General features: G+C 36.1%; 2 protein-coding genes across 9 annotated transcripts in view; one reads left to right on the top strand and one right to left on the bottom strand.

Moving 5' to 3' along the window:
• LOC125277427 (CUB and sushi domain-containing protein 1-like) overlaps positions 1-21,348 on the top strand; it is a 750,178-nt gene that overhangs the window by 211,796 nt on the left and 517,034 nt on the right. The window lies entirely within an intron of this gene.
• LOC125277428 (endochitinase 2-like) lies at positions 1,033-13,214 on the bottom strand. Of its 7 annotated transcripts, none has more exons than XM_048205778.1 (23): positions 12,325-13,209; positions 11,759-11,824; positions 11,547-11,612; positions 11,335-11,400; positions 11,123-11,188; positions 10,911-10,976; positions 10,699-10,764; positions 10,487-10,552; positions 10,275-10,340; positions 10,063-10,128; positions 9,851-9,916; positions 9,639-9,704; positions 9,427-9,492; positions 9,215-9,280; positions 9,003-9,068; positions 8,791-8,856; positions 8,579-8,644; positions 8,367-8,432; positions 8,155-8,220; positions 7,943-8,008; positions 7,731-7,796; positions 2,385-2,418; positions 1,033-1,313 (listed from the first exon to the last, which is right to left on the bottom strand). In XM_048205778.1, exons 2-22 carry the CDS (start codon positions 11,759-11,761, stop codon positions 2,392-2,394), a joined length of 1,284 nt encoding a protein of 427 aa, XP_048061735.1. In that variant the 5' UTR covers positions 11,762-11,824; positions 12,325-13,209; the 3' UTR covers positions 1,033-1,313; positions 2,385-2,391. The 7 variants fall into 7 exon arrangements, with proteins under 7 accessions (XP_048061735.1, XP_048061732.1, XP_048061733.1 ...); XM_048205781.1 differs by having other exon boundaries at positions 1,201-1,313; positions 2,385-2,447; XM_048205779.1 differs by having other exon boundaries at positions 1,201-1,313; positions 2,385-2,450.

Raw genomic sequence — 21,348 nt, forward strand, 5'->3', positions numbered from 1 at the left:
TGTGTGCACCAAACCCATCTGGTGGGTTTGCTGCCAAAAAAGCTCTTTTTTAGTTTCATCTGACCATAGAAGCCGGTCCCGTTTGAAGTTCCAGTCTTGACTGACAACTGAATATGCTGGAGATTGTTTCTGGATGAGAGCAGAGGATTTTTCTTGAAACCCTCCTGAACAGCTTGTGGGGATGTAGGTGCCGTTTGATAATTTTTTTTAGGGTTTCTGAGACCCAAGACTCAACTAATCTCTGCAATTCTCCAGCTGTGATCCTTGAAGAGTCTTTGTCCACTTAAACTCTCCTCCTCACTTCACATTAGGATGATTTAGACACATGTCCTCTTCCAGGCAGATTTGTAACATCTTTAGTTAATTGGAACTTCTTAATTATTGCCCTGATGGTGGAAATGGGGATTTTCAATGCTTTAGCTATTTTCTTACAGCCACTTTCTATTTTGTGAAGCTCAACAATCTTTTGCTGCACATCAGAACTATATTCTTTGGTTTTACTCATTGTGATGAATGATTACGGGAATTTGGCCTTTGTGTTTCTCTCATGTTTATATTCCTGTGGAACAGGAAGTCATGGCTGGACAATTTCATGTTCATGATCACCCTGGTGTTAAAAATGTAAATACGAATGGGACTATACTTCAGAGATATTTTACTCATAAAAAATTCTAGGGGTGCCAATAATTGTGGCCAACATGTTTTGGAGAAAAACATTTATTTCATAATGTGATTTCCCCCCCCACTTTCAATTCTTTTCCTTCAATGAAAGGTTAGATTTTTGCTAATTTTATGAATTAAAGATCAAAAGGATAAACATTGCAGACTTATTTTTACAGTCTTCTTTGATCATATTTATCAAGGGTGCCAACAATTTTGTCCATGACTGTATTAAATATATATATATATATATATATATATATATATATATATATATATATATATATATATATATATGTGTGTGTGTGTGTGTGTGTGTGTGTGTGTGTGTGTGTGTGTGAGAGAGAACATAAAACAGTACACCAAGTATGGGAACAAGAAGCAAATTTTAATGTGTGCTTTTTCATATACAAAAAAAAAAAAATGCGTTGAGGTAAAGCACTTTACCCTTTACCTTTGATAACCTTGAACAAAGCATATTATATCATATCACTAAACAATGTATAACCTTGCTCATACATATAAAACCAAAAAAAAAAAAAAAACTACACCATCAAAACACTAAATGTTTTGTTCCTGTCTCTTTCTCTTCTCTGACCATTGCTGTTTTTGTTTCCTTCTGGCATCCTTTTCAGCAGGATTTTCAGGAATGACTATAAAAGAGAAAAACAGATTCCTAGAATAAACACAATGATGACTAGATCTCATCTTTCTATTCTTCCAACTAGTCTTATAATTATCTTTAGTCTAGCCAATAGATATATATAACTAGATGCCGCCTTCAAGCGCTGTAGGCATGTAGATGTGTCTGCCATCTTGGAAGGATGTGTGTATTTGACCATTCAGGCACGAGGAGAAACGATCTTGGTTGTCTGAGAGAATTGGAATCGCACGCAAGAAAGAGAGAGAGAGTGTGCGAGTGTGCTTGTGGTCATTCAGCGCGATTCCGCCTATCAGCCTTCACTAAAAGATAACGAAAGCATGAAGTTCGCAATGTGTGTGCTGTCATCATCAATTTTGAAGTATTTCCACACCTCTGAGGCTGACGTTATTTCTGCTGCTGTAGGCCGAGTCTCTCTGCACGGATAATTCTGTCAGTCACATGAGGTTTCGGTCTTTGGTATCGGTGGTATTTTTACGAGTACAAGTAAATGAGCTTGGTATCGGGCCCGATACCGAAACTAGCACTTCTTGTTTAGCAGTTTTTTTTTTTTTAAAAACGTCAACCAAAAATATTTAAAAGGGTTTTTTTTACCACTATTTTCATTAGCTTATGTGTACAATTATTTAACATCAAAGATGGCCTTAATCAAATGAAAATAATGTGGTTTTACTCTATGGCAGATGTAGACGATTATACAAGTATATAGCTCACAGACTGTGCGCAGACCTGCTTAGCGTGGTTGCCAGATCGCAGTAACATTACATAGTACAGCTTCCCTATTCTCAAAACTATAACCGTACATTTTTATTTTAAATTTTGATTACGGTCTGATTAAAATGATTTAACCTTTAAACCCAGAAAGTATATTACACTGCAAAAGTTTAAAAGTAGTGTAGTTTAGCGGGATATCATGAACTTGGCATCACTAACCGCTTAGAACGTTAATATGGCGAATGACCTACTTATAGCGACTCATAGAAACAGATGCAAAGACGGCATGATCAACACAGTTGTCTAATAAAGTGTTCATTGTGCATTTTTGTTGGTGCTTTTTTTTTACCAGCTTGTCAATGATCTTCCCTACTGCTCCACTTCTTCTTCTTTTTATTTATTTTTTTGTAAACTGCTTAAAAACAAAACAGAAACACATCAATTAATACAACATGACACCAACAGTAAATATGAGGACATAAAACACAACACACATATCCCAATCTGACTGTAGTAACCCAAACCTGGATCTTCACCCAACCCCCACAACATGACACCAACAGTAAATATGAGGACATAAAACACAACACACATATCCCAATCTGACTGTAGTAACCCAAACCTGGATCTTCACCCAACCCCCACAACATGACACCAACAGTAAATATGAGGACATAAAACACAACACACATATCCCAATCTGACTGTAGTAACCCAAACCTGGATCTTCACCCAACCCCGCAACATGACACCAACAGTAAATATGAGGACATAAAACACAACACACATATCCCAATCTGACTGTAGTAACCCAAACCTGGATCTTCACCCAACCCCCACAACATGACACCAACAGTAAATATGAGGACATAAAACACAACACACATATTCCAATCTGACTGTAGTAACCCAAACCTGGATCTTCACCCAACCCCCGCAACATGACACCAACAGTAAATATGAGGACATAAAACACAACACACATATCCCAATCTGACTGTAGTAACCCAAACCTGGATCTTCACCCAACCCCCACAACATGACACCAACAGTAAATATGAGGACATAAAACACAACACACATATCCCAATCTGACTGTAGTAACCCAAACCTGGATCTTCACCCAACCCCCACAACATGACACCAACAGTAAATATGAGGACATAAAACACAACACACATATCCCAATCTGACTGTAGTAACCCAAACCTGGATCTTCACCCAACCCCCACAACATGACACCAACAGTAAATATGAGGACATAAAACACAACACACATATCCCAATCTGACTGTAGTAACCCAAACCTGGATCTTCACCCAACCCCCACAACATGACACCAACAGTAAATATGAGGACATAAAACACAACACACATATTCCAATCTGACTGTAGTAACCCAAACCTGGATCTTCACCCAACCCCCACAACATGACACCAACAGTAAATATGAGGACATAAAACACAACACACATATTCCAATCTGACTGTAGTAACCCAAACCTGGATCTTCACCCAACCCCCACAACATGACACCAACAGTAAATATGAGGACATAAAACACAACACACATATTCCAATCTGACTGTAGTAACCCAAACCTGGATCTTCACCCAACCCCCACAACATGACACCAACAGTAAATATGAGGACATAAAACACAACACACATATTCCAATCTGACTGTAGTAACCCAAACCTGGATCTTCACCCAACCCCCACAACATGACACCAACAGTAAATATGAGGACATAAAACACAACACACATATTCCAATCTGACTGTAGTAACCCAAACCTGGATCTTCACCCAACCCCCACAACATGACACCAACAGTAAATATGAGGACATAAAACACAACACACATATTCCAATCTGACTGTAGTAACCCAAACCTGGATCTTCACCCAACCCCCACAACATGACACCAACAGTAAATATGAGGACATAAAACACAACACACATATTCCAATCTGACTGTAGTAACCCAAACCTGGATCTTCACCCAACCCCCACAACATGACACCAACAGTAAATATGAGGACATAAAACACAACACACATATCCCAATCTGACTGTAGTAACCCAAACCTGGATCTTCACCCAACCCCCACAACATGACACCAACAGTAAATATGAGGACATAAAACACAACACACATATTCCAATCTGACTGTAGTAACCCAAACCTGGATCTTCACCCAACCCCCGCAACATGACACCAACAGTAAATATGAGGACATAAAACACAACACACATATTCCAATCTGACTGTAGTAACCCAAACCTGGATCTTCACCCAACCCCCGCAACATGACACCAACAGTAAATATGAGGACATAAAACACAACACACATATTCCAATCTGACTGTAGTAACCCAAACCTGGATCTTCACCCAACCCCCGCAACATGACACCAACAGTAAATATGAGGACATAAAACACAACACACATATTCCAATCTGACTGTAGTAACCCAAACCTGGATCTTCACCCAACCCCCGCAACATGACACCAACAGTAAATATGAGGACATAAAACACAACACACATATCCCAATCTGACTGTAGTAACCCAAACCTGGATCTTCACCCAACCCCCACAACATGACACCAACAGTAAATATGAGGACATAAAACACAACACACATATTCCAATCTGACTGTAGTAACCCAAACCTGGATCTTCACCCAACCCCCACAACATGACACCAACAGTAAATATGAGGACATAAAACACAACACACATATTCCAATCTGACTGTAGTAACCCAAACCTGGATCTTCACCCAACCCCCGCAACATGACACCAACAGTAAATATGAGGACATAAAACACAACACACATATTCCAATCTGACTGTAGTAACCCAAACCTGGATCTTCACCCAACCCCCACAACATGACACCAACAGTAAATATGAGGACATAAAACACAACACACATATTCCAATCTGACTGTAGTAACCCAAACCTGGATCTTCACCCAACCCCCGCAACATGACACCAACAGTAAATATGAGGACATAAAACACAACACACATATTCCAATCTGACTGTAGTAACCCAAACCTGGATCTTCACCCAACCCCCGCAACATGACACCAACAGTAAATATGAGGACATAAAACACAACACACATATTCCAATCTGACTGTAGTAACCCAAACCTGGATCTTCACCCAACCCCCACAACATGACACCAACAGTAAATATGAGGACATAAAACACAACACACATATTCCAATCTGACTGTAGTAACCCAAACCTGGATCTTCACCCAACCCCCGCAACATGACACCAACAGTAAATATGAGGACATAAAACACAACACACATATTCCAATCTGACTGTAGTAACCCAAACCTGGATCTTCACCCAACCCCCACAACATGACACCAACAGTAAATATGAGGACATAAAACACAACACACATATTCCAATCTGACTGTAGTAACCCAAACCTGGATCTTCACCCAACCCCCGCAACATGACACCAACAGTAAATATGAGTACAATTCGTGGTCCAATAAGGGAAACGCCTGTTTTACACTGCACGTGTAAGCAGTGTATTGATGATGTGGGATTTATTCACTATAGGAGAGAGTGATTGATGTTAGATGAAATCATTTTTCCTTTTTTTCATATTTGTGAATGGTGAATGAAATGTATAGCTTGATGCCCTTCTCCTTTACTGTATGACTTCTGTGTGGATGACTAAACTTACTTTGAAAAGTTTCCCAAACAACGATGAAACTCGCTGCTGAACTACCATAGTACAATGCATCGTTGAACAAATCAACTAGCTAGTCACGACTGTTTCCCGAAACTGTATTGTCGCAAACTTGTCGTTGAACCACGTTGGTGAATGATGTCACGCAGGTGGTGAGTAATAACTTCTTTAAATTAATCCATTTGAGATCGAATTAATGCTAGATTTTTTGCTATAAATTACAGACATGGCATTAGAGGACTAATTCTCATTTTCCTCAGTTATTTTGCTTTATTTCCAGATTAAATCAAATGCCTGTTCTGACATACCAGAGCACGTACACACATGCACACTCTTTAAAAACGGTGCTTTAAATCTTAATGTCAGCTTGCTTATTTTGCTTAAGATCAGGATTTATTAAGTCCACATGTCATATAAACAGGAAACTATGCTTCTAACCACAGCTCGAGAGCTGTCGTTCCAACCACACAAGTTTGCGATACAGTCTGCGAATGTTCGTTTGAACAATGGTTTTGGGAAGCACCAAATCGTTGAACTACGTAAGTAACGACGGAACTTGCGATGTTAGTTGGCTAACGATGCTTTTGGAAAAAACACCCCAGGCTGAGATTTTAGCGGAAATGTGTCATCGCCACGTAAGCATATACCCCAATCAGCATGAGCAGTGCAATAAAAATAGACTTGACTCTGAAATGATGGCTGCACTGCTGCTTTACGCATGCTCTGAGGTGCCAAAAAAATATGTGTTGGTTACGCATTGCTTACACGTGCGGTGTAAAATGGGCGTAACTCTCTGAAGGACAGTGACTCTCCAGGAGCAGGATTCCTTTATCCTTATTAATACCATTATAGGTTACACACACACTTCACAATGGTAACACTTTAGAATACTGATCCTTCATTAATGAATAACTACACAGGAACAAATGAATAATGCATTATTAACACTCTAGTAACTACTATTAACTAACAAGTAACTCTGATGAATGAATTAGTAAGTAATAGTGCTCAGCTGAAGGTGGTAGTTCACTATTAACTAATCAGTAACTACTGTTTTTTCATACCTCCCAGAGAACTACTCAGAACTACTATATACAGGTTCGTAATTAATGTGAATAATGAATAATGTATAATTAATTCTATAGTAAAGGCTTTGGTAAACCACTAGTAATGAGTGAAGTATTACCAAATACCTAAGAAGGAATTACTAATTATTTGGATCAGTATTCTAAAGTGAAAAACATGATAACTCTCTAGTAACTACTGAAGTCATTGTAAACTTTTGATGTTTTTGTACAGTAATTCCTTATGATATATTTGGTAACACTTAAGTAATTACTAGTGGGTTACCATGATCTTCACTTTAGAATACTGATCCAAATAATTAGTAGTTCCTTTAGAAGGATGTAGTAACACTTGAGTAATTACTAGTGGGTTACTATGATCTTCACTTTAGAATACTGATCCAAAAAAGTAGTAGTTACTTTAGAGTTATATAGTAACTCTTGAGTTATTACTATCCAATACTTTACAAAAATCTCAAAAGTTTACAGTGACTTCAGTAGTTACTAGAGAGTTATCATGTTTTTCACTTTAGAATACTGATCCAAATAATTAGTAATTCCTTCTTAGGTATTTGGTAATACTTCACTCATTACTAGTGGTTTACCAAAGCCTTTACTATAGAATTAATTATACATTATTCATTATTCACATTAATTACGAACCTGTATATAGTAGTTCTGAGTAGTTCTCTGGGAGGTATGAAAAAACAGTAGTTACTGATTAGTTAATAGTGAACTACCACCTTCAGCTGAGCACTATTACTTACTAATTCATTCATCAGAGTTACTTGTTAGTTAATAGTAGTTACTAGAGTGTTAATAATGCATTACTCATTTGTTCCTGTGTAGTTATTCATTAATGAAGGATCAGTATTCTAAAGTGTTACCTTCACAATTACCATCAGTGATGTTTTACTCCCATCTCCACAGACGAGTGAGGCAGGTTCTTCACTCTCTGAAGTTATCTATGCAGATTAACAATAAAATATTAACAAATTAAATTCTCAACATGAGAGATAAACCATTTTAACAGAAACCTGTGTGTTTGAACGAGAATATATAGAATAAAACTATAAGACCCTAAATGGATTCACTTTTCATAAGCACTTACCATCAGTGATGTTTTACTCCCATCTCCACAGACGAGTGAGGCAGGTTCTTCATTCTCTGAAGTTATCTATGCAGATCAACAATAAAATATTAACAAATTAAATTCTCAACATGATTGATAAACCACTTTAACAGAAACCTGTGTGTTTGAATGAGAATATATAGAATAAAACTATAAGACCCTAAATGGATTCACTTTTCATAAGCACTTACCATCAGTGATGTTTTACTCCCATCTCCACAGACGAGTGAGGCAGGTTCTTCATTCTCTGAAGTTATCTATGCAGATCAACAATAAATTATTAACAAATTAAATTCTCAACATGATAGATAAACCATTTTAACAGAAACCTGTGTGTTTGAACGAGAATATATAGAATAAAACTATAAGACCCTAAATGGATTCACTTTTCATAAGCACTTACCATCAGTGATGTTTTACTCCCATCTCCACAGACGAGTGAGGCAGGTTCTTCATTCTCTGAAGTTATCTATGCAGATCAACAATAAATTATTAACAAATTAAATTCTCAACATGATAGATAAACCATTTTAACAGAAACCTGTGTGTTTGAATGAGAATATATAGAATAAAACTATAAGACCCTAAATGGATTCACTTTTCATAAACACTTACCATCAGTGATGTTTTACTCCCATCTCCACAGACGAGTGAGGCAGGTTCTTCATTCTCTGAAGTTATCTATGTAGATTAACAATAAAATATTAACAAATTAAATTCTCAACATGATAGATAAACCATTTTAACAGAAACCTGTGTGTTTGAACGAGAATATATAGAATAAAACTATAAGACCCTAAATGGATTCACTTTTCATAAGCACTTACCATCAGTGATGTTTTACTCCCATCTCCACAGACGAGTGAGGCAGGTTCTTCATTCTCTGAAGTTATCTATGTAGATTAACAATAAAATATTAACAAATTAAATTCTCAACATGATAGATAAACCATTTTAACAGAAACCTGTGTGTTTGAACGAGAATATATAGAATAAAACTATAAGACCCTAAATGGATTCACTTTTCATAAACACTTACCATCAGTGATGTTTTACTCCCATCTCCACAGACGAGTGAGGCAGGTTCTTCATTCTCTGAAGTTATCTATGCAGATCAACAATAAATTATTAACAAATTAAATTCTCAACATGATAGATAAACCATTTTAACAGAAACCTGTGTGTTTGAACGAGAATATATAGAATAAAACTATAAGACCCTAAATGGATTCACTTTTCATAAACACTTACCATCAGTGATGTTTTACTCCCATCTCCACAGACGAGTGAGGCAGGTTCTTCACTCTCTGAAGTTATCTATGTAGATTAACAATAAAATATTAACAAATTAAATTCTCAACATGAGAGATAAACCATTTTAACAGAAACCTGTGTGTTTGAATGAGAATATATAGAATAAAACTATAAGACCCTAAATGGATTCACTTTTCATAAACACTTACCATCAGTGATGTTTTACTCCCATCTCCACAGACGAGTGAGGCAGGTTCTTCATTCTCTGAAGTTATCTATGCAGATCAACAATAAAATATTAACAAATTAAATTCTCAACATGATAGATAAACCATTTTAACAGAAACCTGTGTGTTTGAACGAGAATATATAGAATAAAACTATAAGACCCTAAATGGATTCACTTTTCATAAGCACTTACCATCAGTGATGTTTTACTCCCATCTCCACAGACGAGTGAGGCAGGTTCTTCATTCTCTGAAGTTATCTATGCAGATCAACAATAAATTATTAACAAATTAAATTCTCAACATGATAGATAAACCATTTTAACAGAAACCTGTGTGTTTGAACGAGAATATATAGAATAAAACTATAAGACCCTAAATGGATTCACTTTTCATAAGCACTTACCATCAGTGATGTTTTACTCCCATCTCCACAGACGAGTGAGGCAGGTTCTTCATTCTCTGAAGTTATCTATGTAGATTAACAATAAAATATTAACAAATTAAATTCTCAACATAACAGATAAACTATTTTAACAGAAATCTGTGTGTTTGAACGAGAATATATAGAATAAAACTATAAGACCCTAAATGGATTCACTTTTCATAAGCACTTACCATCAGTGATGTTTTACTCCCATCTCCACAGACGAGTGAGGCAGGTTCTTCATTCTCTGAAGTTATCTATGTAGATTAACAATAAAATATTAACAAATTAAATTCTCAACATGAGAGATAAACCATTTTAACAGAAACCTGTGTGTTTGAACGAGAATATATAGAATAAAACTATAAGACCCTAAATGGATTCACTTTTCATAAGCACTTACCATCAGTGATGTTTTACTCCCATCTCCACAGACGAGTGAGGCAGGTTCTTCATTCTCTGAAGTTATCTATGTAGATTAACAATAAAATATTAACAAATTAAATTCTCAACATGAGAGATAAACCATTTTAACAGAAACCTGTGTGTTTGAACGAGAATATATAGAATAAAACTATAAGACCCTAAATGGATTCACTTTTCATAAGCACTTACCATCAGTGATGTTTTACTCCCATCTCCACAGACGAGTGAGGCAGGTTCTTCACTCTCTGAAGTTATCTATGTAGATTAACAATAAAATATTAACAAATTAAATTCTCAACATGAGAGATAAACCATTTTAACAGAAACCTGTGTGTTTGAACGAGAATATATAGAATAAAACTATAAGACCCTAAATGGATTCACTTTTCATAAGCACTTACCATCAGTGATGTTTTACTCCCATCTCCACAGACGAGTGAGGCAGGTTCTTCACTCTCTGAAGTTATCTATGTAGATTAACAATAAAATATTAACAAATTAAATTCTCAACATAACAGATAAACTATTTTAACAGAAATCTGTGTGTTTGAACGAGAATATATAGAATAAAACTATAAGACCCTAAATGGATTCACTTTTCATAAACACTTACCATCAGTGATGTTTTACTCCCATCTCCACAGACGAGTGAGGCAGGTTCTTCACTCTCTGAAGTTATCTATGTAGATTAACAATAAAATATTAACAAATTAAATTCTCAACATGAGAGATAAACCATTTTAACAGAAACCTGTGTGTTTGAACGAGAATATATAGAATAAAACTATAAGACCCTAAATGGATTCACTTTTCATAAGCACTTACCATCAGTGATGTTTTACTCCCATCTCCACAGACGAGTGAGGCAGGTTCTTCACTCTCTGAAGTTATCTATGTAGATTAACAATAAAATATTAACAAATTAAATTCTCAACATAACAGATAAACTATTTTAACAGAAATCTGTGTGTTTGAATGAGAATATATAGAATAAAACTATAAGACCCTAAATGGATTCACTTTTCATAAGCACTTACCATCAGTGATGTTTTACTCCCATCTCCACAGACGAGTGAGGCAGGTTCTTCACTCTCTGAAGTTATCTATGTAGATTAACAATAAAATATTAACAAATTAAATTCTCAACATGAGAGATAAACCATTTTAACAGAAACCTGTGTGTTTGAACGAGAATATATAGAATAAAACTATAAGACCCTAAATGGATTCACTTTTCATAAGCACTTACCATCAGTGATGTTTTACTCCCATCTCCACAGACGAGTGAGGCAGGTTCTTCACTCTCTGAAGTTATCTATGCAGATCAACAATAAAATATTAACAAATTAAATTCTCAACATGAGAGATAAACTATTTTAACAGAAACCTGTGTGTTTGAATGAGAATATATAGAATAAAACTATAAGACCCTAAATGGATTCACTTTTCATAAGCACTTACCATCAGTGATGTTTTACTCCCATCTCCACAGACGAGTGAGGCAGGTTCTTCATTCTCTGAAGTTATCTGCGTAGATTAACAATAAAGTATACTAAAGTATCACAAATTCTCAACATGATTAAAGCTTATGTTTTAATAATTGTTTAGAGCACAATAACATTTATGAAATAAGTGTTACTTATTACTACATATAAAATTACATGTATATTTATATGTATTAGTACAAATAAAACCAAAAAAAGAAAAGAAAAAAAGGTTATTATAGTTAAACCATGGTAACCACAAATTAACCATAGCTTTGCAACTCTAACCATAGTTTAACCATGGTATTTGTGGTAAAACTGTGGTTATATAAATTTTATTAGCCAAAAAACATGGTTACTACACTTTTACTATAGTAAAACCATGGTTAATTTTCGTAAGGGATGTTTTAACAAAGCTAACTTGATTAACAGCTCATTCTCTGTAATTTCACAATCATCTTATTAACAACACTAGTTTAAATCGTTATAAACTAAAACAGATTTTAACATAAAGAGTAGCTTAGTGCTTATCATTAATCTTACTTTAGGGGCGATGAGAGATGACGTCGTCGTCAGACATCCACAGAGAAAAGGCTTCGGTCAGGTGGGATTAGAGGGTTCAGTTTGCAGTGCTTTTTATATATAATTTAGTAAATGTAATACGTGGCTATTATTTTATACTTAAACTTATATATTTTCCTATACCGTCTTTGTTGTAGAACTGTGTTAACATGGCTTGAGTTTGACAAATTCCGACATTATGAGGACTTCCGGCGGTCAGCCAATCAGAAGCCGCGATTTCATACACACGTATTAATAATTAATGAGGAGGCGCAGTACCAAGTCCCGGCTACAGAGGCGCACTTCCGATACACACGTCATACACAAATTCAGGTTTATGTGAATTATAAAGACATGTGGAGAAATTTTGGATTTCAGCTCCCCCTAGCTACTGGAGCACTTCTACATTGCCCGAATTATGAGGACACCGGCCATGTCCTCATAATTCAAAATGTCCTCATAATGTGGCGTGTATTCATACGAAATGTCCTCATAAATCACAAAGGCCAACACACACACACACACACACACACACACACACACACACGCACGCACACACACTAGTAATGACTCAAGTGTAACTAGATCCTTTAAGGAATGACTAACCATATACTGGACCTTAGTACTGCCTTTGATACTACAAAACAAAGCATTCCCTGGGATAGGCTTCAGAATTATGTTGGCATTAGTGGAACTGCATTGCCATGGTTCAAATTGTACTTATCTAACTGTTATCACTTTGTAGCAAATAAATGAAAAGGTGTCATGTCGATCACAAGTTAAACACAAAGCTCAGTACTAGGACTACTGCTTTTCACCCTGTGCATTCTACCCTTGGGAGATATTATTAAAGGTGCCCTAGAACTTTTTTTTTAAAGATGTAATATAAGTCTAAGGTGTCCCCTGAATGTGTCTGTGAAGTTTCAGCTAAAAATACCCCATAGATTTTTTTTAATTCATTTTTTTAACTGCCTATTTTGGGGCATAATTAGAAATGAGCCGATTCAGGGTGTGTGGCCCTTTAAATCTGGTGCTCCACGCCCCAAGAGCTCGCGCTTGCCTTAAACAACATTAAAAAAAGTTCAGACAGCTAATATAACCCTCAAAATGGATCTTTTCAAAGTGTTCGTCATGCAGCATGTCTAATCGCGTAAGTACAGTGTTTATTTTGATGTTTACATTGATTCTGAATGAGTTTGAGGCTATGCTCCGTGGCTAACGAATAATGCTACACTGTTGGAGAGATTTATAAAGAATGAAGTTGTGTTTATGCATTATACAGACTGCAAGTGTTTAAAAATGAAAATAGCGATGGCTCTTGTCTCCGTGAATACAGTAAGAAACGATGGTAACTTTAACCACATGCTAACGAAACATTTAGAAAGACAATTTACAAATATCACTAAAAATATCATGATATCATGGATCATGTCAGTTATTATTGCTCCATCTGCCATTTTTTGCTATTGTCCTTGCTTGCTTACCTAGTCTGTTGATTCAGCTCTGCACAGTTCCAGACGTTCTCGTTCTGCCCTTCTCTAATGCCTTTCATAATGTTGGGAACATGGGCTGGCATATGCAAATATTGGGGGCGTACACCCCGACTGTTACGTAACAGTCGGTGTTATGTTGAGATTCGCCTGTTCTTCTGAGGTCTTTTAAACAAATGAGATTTATATGAGAAGGAGGAAACAATGGAGTTTGAGACTCACTGTATGTCATTTCCATGTACTGAACTCTTGTTATTTAACTATGCCAAGGTAAATTCAATTTTTGAATCTAGGGCACCTTTAAAAGACATGTTTTAATTATTGGACCAAAAGCCTCCACATGTAATAACATAGAATGCTGTCTAGCTCTTGATGGATGCTCTGTCAAGTCTTTGTTGTAAAACTATTTGATAGTAATCTTTCATTTCAATGCCACATTTCTAGCATTTGTAAAACCACATTTTTCCATTAAAAAAACTCCAAATTATAACATATGCTCTCAATGTCAAATGCTGAAAAGTCAGTTTATGCATTTGTGGCTGTTAAATGCATACCTTGGGACCCAAGGAATGAACAACTCGATAGAAAGCACAGATGTTCATAGCCACAGTAAAAGGGTAGAGACTTGGATATAAAAACAAAACATTTTTATTATCAATTCAACAAAACAAATAACACACACACGCACGCACACACGCATACACGCACACACACACACACACACACTCACACATGTCTGGTTCACTATCCTTGTAGGGACTCTCCATAGACGTAATGGTTTTTATACTGTACAAACTGTATATTCTATCACCCTAGACTAATCCTACACCTAAAACTTTCAGCATTTTTTACAAAAAACAAACAAACAAACAAACAAAAAACATCATTTAGCATGTTTATTAATCTATTTCCTGCTGGCTGGTCCCCACAGTGTAGGTGATTTCAGGCTTTACTACCCTATATATATATATATATATATATATATATATATATATATATATATATATATATATATATATATATATATATATATATAATGTATATAAAATACAATAAAAACAGTAATATTGTGAAATATTATTACAATTTAAAATAACTGTTTTCTATTTGAATATATTTTACAAAGTTATTTATTCCTGTGATGGCAAAGCTGAATTTTCAGCATCATTACTTCAGTCTTCAGTATCACATGATCCTTCAGAAATCATTCTAATATGCCGATTTGCTGCTCAAGAAACATATATGATTAGTATCAATGTTAAAAACAGTTGTGCACTTTTCAGGATTCCTTGATGAATAGAAAATTCAAAAGAACAGCATTTATCTGAGATACAAAGCTTTTGTAAAATTATACACTATCGTTCAAAAGTTTAGGGTCAGTAAGAATTTTTATTTTTATTTTTTTGAAAGGAAATTCAAATTACTTTTATTCGGCAAGGATGCATTAAATCTATATAAAAAAAAAATGATAGCAAAGACATTTATAATGTTACAAAAGAGTATATTTCATATAAAAACTGATCTTTTGAACTTTCTATTCATCAAAGAATCCTGAAAAAAAAAAAAAAAAAAAAAAAAAATCCCCAAAAAAGTCCCAAAGCCTTGTTAGCGTCCATAAAGACTTCATCCTAGTTTTTAAGATTGTTCATTTTAATATTAGAAACAGTGCTAATAGTATAAGTTAGATGCCACATATTATATATTCTTTTAAGCTTAATTTATGATTCTGGATAATCTGGATTTTTAACAAAACATTAGACAATTAAACAAAATAAGTACTTGAGGTTCTGACAAAATGTTCTATTTAATGTTATACATCTATTTATAAACGTCTAAAATGTTATTAAAAAAAATATTTGTTATTTTAAATGAATTCATTGTGTAAAAAAGTCATTAATGAATGAAGACTTGTTTCGTCCAGAGATTTTAAACAAATCTCTATCAAGTACATTTTAAAAGTAACTGGTCGCCACCTACTGGCATAGCAATGTAATACAATCTTTATTTGAAGCGTAACATTAGTTTCAAAGGTCATCTTCTCATTTTGTTCAAAATCAGTGTTTATATCTGGCCAGGGTCTGCTCATTGTTGCGACCCCTTTTTACACTGGGGTTATTTACCCCACATTATTGTGTTTCTTGGGTCTGCACTATTCCCTTCAAAGCTAACAAACCAGCGCCTTTATTCGTTGCTTAGTTACAGTTGTGTTGAAGTAAGTCATAAATGCGCAAGTGCTGCTCAATTCGGCTATATTTAATTGACTCATTAGTTGAGTATGTGTGCTAAATCTGCGCATATTACATAAACTTCGCCAGCAAATTGAGTGAACAATATTTTGAAACATAACCTAGTGATTTGACATTGTTACCATCCACCGTTGATTTTTTACCCGCATTTTACAGCTGTTCATTTCAAACCCTGTCATTATGAAATTGCACAGAACATCTTGTGTGTGTAAAAGCAAACTGTTTAATTACGTTATGACAGTATAGTATAGTAGGCTAGAGCTCAACTAAAGTTGTATTCGTTGGCAAAATGGTATCTAATGTAACATTATAAGTTGTATTTGGAATAAAAAGAATAAGGCTAACAATGTTAAAATCAAAACAAGTAAGCCATGTAAGGCTTATACAGTCCCAAGCTTTACAAAGCTGTTTGCCAAGCTTTGATTAAATTTCATATTTGTAATCACCAATGAAATCTGACAACAACTGTCATATAATTTTTTTCCCAAACGCTCGAATCATTACAACAAAACTGTATTTTTCAGGCTGGATCAAGTGCAAAGGCTAAATGCGTGTCTCTTCGGAGGCGCGAGTCTGACTGTTTCTATAGAAACCAGAGCTTCTAACGGCTGCTGAAGTGATGCGATGACTTTCCCAGTCGGCGATTGGCTCTTATTTAGAAGGTGGGACTTATTCCGCCATATTGCACCTTGCACTTTCTCCCATTCAAAACAATCGGAGTGACACGTCTTGTGTTATTCTATAGTCTTTGGTGCGAACCCTGGAGGTCGGAGGATTTTGTGTGTGTGTGTGTGGACATCTGAGAAGGTATGATTCTCATGATTTCATTCACCGTGACCCTGTCCAAAGACTGTCCTCCCACCAAAGAACAGAAGGGAGGCTCTCAGGAGCGCATGTGAACGTCACATCCTTTTGATTTTCCTGGCAAAAATGTCCTGAGTCCTTCACATAAAAATCAGTTTACCAGCTTTCATAGACACCCTTGGAAGTCAGGGAAGGTCTCGATTTTAAGTTTCGTTACAAGCTGTTCAGCCCTTAAATGTCAATGAGACCACAACAATTAGACAACCCCTAGGGACATATCTCCTGCAGTGACATCATTGACTAAACAGCCCTCAGCACAGATCCTCAGTGAAGACCCCGACAACTAGACAAGTCCCCGGCACAGATTCCTATAGGCAGCTATGAATGTGGCATGCCAAGACCTGCTAGGAACCGCAACACAGTTTCATCATACCTACAGTCATTAATAAGTCAGTCTTACACTACTAGCTAAATGGCAAATTTACTTTAATATACAGACTACAACCGAATGCCGACGTGACGTATACCAATCTTCAAGCAGAAAGACCTGGATCTCTCTTCTGCAGAACTGCTTTATGGCTGAATCGACTTAATTTAATAATTGATAAATTTTGTAACATCGACATTGAATCAACACTGAACTGACTCAAGCTTAATAACGTCTTCTGTCTTCTGTAGAGATGCTTTCAGCTGAATTGAACTCATTTTTTAAAATTGATAAACTTTTGACAGTTATTGAATTGGGCTGCATTTCTCAAAAGCATATGAGCTAAGTTGATCGAGACCATTGGTGCCAGTGGTTCTATGATCTACAGTACTTAATCTTAGATACTATTGTCTTCAAGTGCTGCCTTAGTAGAATTTAAATTTCTCATATGTTGTCTAATCCTAAATTTGCATTACCAATTATGTTACTTTCCTGTTTAATACTTTGAATCTACTTTGAAACAATCTGTAGTGTATAAAGGACTATATAAATAAAGGTAACTTGACTTGACCTATGCTACATTTTGAGTACATCTGCTTGGAGAACAGATTGCGCCCATAGGCATAATTTGAGGGTGGGACGGGTGGGACATGTCCCCACCACTTTTTGAAAGAGTCGATATTGTCCCCACCACTTTTTGAAACATCTCGCGGATATCTAATACAAAAGAAATGCCTCTAGTTGATTATCAATTTGTGTTAATAATAGGCGATCTGGCGCAGGGATGTGTTGTTCTTGAAATCATGTTGAGTGCTTTTCAACACTGTTATCAGAGGCGCAACAGTGTTCCCTTGGCGCTCGTGCACACTGCGCAGTGTTCACACGGAAGAACGCTTCAATATATCGCTTAACTGTTGCAGAGACTCTCTATTCGTTCCGTTGAAATCACAAAACAAAATACACATAAAGTTGTCCCTGTTCTTGATATGCAATCACTGATGAATATCTTTGGTTTTAATAAGAAAAAAAAAATCAGAAATGGTTGGATTCGAACCCTGAACCTCTTGCATGCTAAACAAAAATACTGCCACTAGTCCATCAGGACAATTAATTTTCATTAGCGGATCCATGTATTTATTAACTACTCTCGAGACATATTGTATTATAGCAGATGTAAGGAAGAAACTATCATATTAATTTTAAGATTATAATATTATTATTATTATTATTATTATTATTATTGTAATAATACAATTACAATACCCCCCCCATACACATTCCTGTCCCACCCACTTTTTAAAACAAAGTTACGCCACTGATTGCACCTATAAGGGTGTGATTAGTAAGGAGAAATAAGGATCTTTTTCAAACAATTTGTTAAATAAAGGAAAACCAAAACAAAACAAAAAATATATAAAAAATACGCAGAAGAACTGGGGGGTATTCCAGAAAGCAGGTTATGCGACATACCCGGGTAAGTTTACAGATAATTAAGCAGATAAACTCAAATTTCCATTCCAAAAACAGAGGTAAATTTCAGGGTATGCAAGTAGCCATAGCAACTTACTCTTTGAATGGTAGCACTTTATTTTACAGTCCTGTTCCCCATGTACATACTATGTACTTATTATAGCTGCGTAACTAGGTACTTACCTTGAACCTACCTCTAAACCTAACCTTAAACCATGTAGTTACAGTGCTCAGCGTAAATGATATAACCCTCTTTGAAAAGTAACATTTAATATAGTGACAAGTGAAAAGTATATATATAATGAAAAGTAACAATATCTCAATGAACACAAAAACAATTTCCAAAATGTTGACAAGACCAAGTTTAATATAACATATGTTTACTTTATAACATGAAAGTAAGGTTAATAATATAACTTAGATTACACATTTTTCAGTTTTACTCAAATTAGGGTGATGCAAAAATGAGTACACCCCACAACAAAAACTACTACATCTAGTGCGTTGTATGGCCTCCATGATTTTTAATGACAGTACCAAGTCTTCTAGGCATGGAATGAACAAGTTGGTGACATTTTGCAACATCTTATCTTTTGGTAACATCTCTCTTTTAGAGACTGGATGCTGGATGGAGAGTGATGCTCAACTTGTCTCTTCAGAATTCCCCGTAGGTGTTCGGTTGGGTTCAGATCAGGAGCCACTGAATCACTTTCACCCTGTTCTTCTTCAGAAATCCAACAGTGGCCTTAGATGTGTGTTTAGGATCATAGTCATGTTGGAAAAGTGCATGATGACCAAAGATATGGAGGTGATGGTAGCATCTTCTCTTTCAGTATAGAGCAGTACATCTGTGAATTCACGATGCCATCAATGAAATGCAGCTCCCCGACACCAGCAGCATCCATGCATCCCCACATGAGGACACAGCCACCACCATGTTTCACTGTAGGCACCATGCATTTTTCTTTGTATTCCTCACCTTTGCGATTACATACATACATACAGCCATCAGTTCCAAAAACATTTATCTTTGTCTCATCACTCCAGAATATATATTCCCAGTTGTCTTCATCTCTGTCAGCATGGGCCCTGGCAAACTCTAGGTAGGCTTTTTTGTGCCTGGGCTTTAGGAGAGGCTTCTTTTGTGGACAGCACCCATGCATGCCGTTGCTCTGCAGTGTACGCCGTATTGTGTCACGGGAAATAGTCACCCCAGTTTGGCTTTCTACTTCTTTAGATAACTGCAGTGAACTTGCATGCCGATTTTCTTCAACCTTTCTCATCAGAAGACGCTCCTATCAAGGTGTTAACTTCCATGGATGACCTGGACGTCTCTGTGAGATTGTTGCAGATCCATCTTTTTTCAATTTTTGTACCACTTTTGCTACAGTATTCTGACTGATAAGTAAAGCTTGGCTGATCTTATCGTAGCCTTCATCTTTCTGGTGTAAAGAAATTATTTTCTTTCTCAGGTCTTGTGACATTTCTCTTCCATGTGGTGCCATTGCTGACAGCATGAAATAAGAAGTGGTTTTAACACCCTTTTATAATCAGCTGTCTGCTGGACACCTGTGTAATGAATAATTAGACTCACCTGTGGTTGAATTCTTGTTAAATTAGACATTTGTAGCCTAAAATTTAGCTTTGCTCCAGAGACTTTCAGTGGGGTGTACTCATTTTTGCATCACCCTAATTTGAGTAAAACTGAAAATTTTGTTCTCTAAGTTATATTATTAACCTTACTTTCATGTTATATGTTAAACAGATGTTATATTAAACTTAGTCTTGTCAACATTTTGGAAATTGTTTTTGTGTTCATTGAGATATTGTTTAAAATGTTACTTTTCAAAGGGGGTGTACTCATTTACTCTGAGCACTATATACTGCTGCATCTAGATCCTGTTTACTTTTCATTCCTGAGTCAAACCAACATGACACAACCAAGAGTTTAGAGTAAGTTAACAATAAGTTAACCTTGTTTTCTGGAATAGAGGCTGACTAAAGCCGAGTTCAGACTGCACGATTTTCAAAGTAGTCGGGTCACTGTTCTTTTCACACTGCATGACTATCTTGGCCAGCATTCAGTCGCTGCTGTGTTCAAACTGCACGATGGTTCGGCAACAGAAGGTTTCACACTGCATGACTTTACAATAGGAAGAATCGCCGACAACTCTGTCTGGCACGCAAACTACGTTTCACAACCAAACACACGCGAGGAAACAACGCGATATCACGCGTGCAAGACCGGAGTTCTCACGTGAGAATGGGATCAGGCACGTGCACACATAGACAAAAAAGGGGCTTGAGCACCGGCCCTTTTTTTTCCTCGAGAGAAAGTGCCCTTTTTTCTGGGGTGCTTTTTTTTTAATAAATGAATATATATTCCTGTTTGCACAGCTTCCCTGTCAAACAAATATATTTACTGAATAAAACAAATAAAAAAATACTATATCAGGTTGGCTTTGTCAAGTTCAGATGCCCTCACTCCGCAACACGCCATTCATGCCCGCCTGCGCCCCGCCCCACCTAACCTCGAGTTTGCTACTGGCTGAAAACTTGTGACAACTAT

Source organism: Megalobrama amblycephala, linkage group LG10 (genome assembly GCF_018812025.1).
Source record: "Megalobrama amblycephala isolate DHTTF-2021 linkage group LG10, ASM1881202v1, whole genome shotgun sequence".
Lineage (NCBI taxonomy): Eukaryota > Metazoa > Chordata > Actinopteri > Cypriniformes > Xenocyprididae > Megalobrama > Megalobrama amblycephala.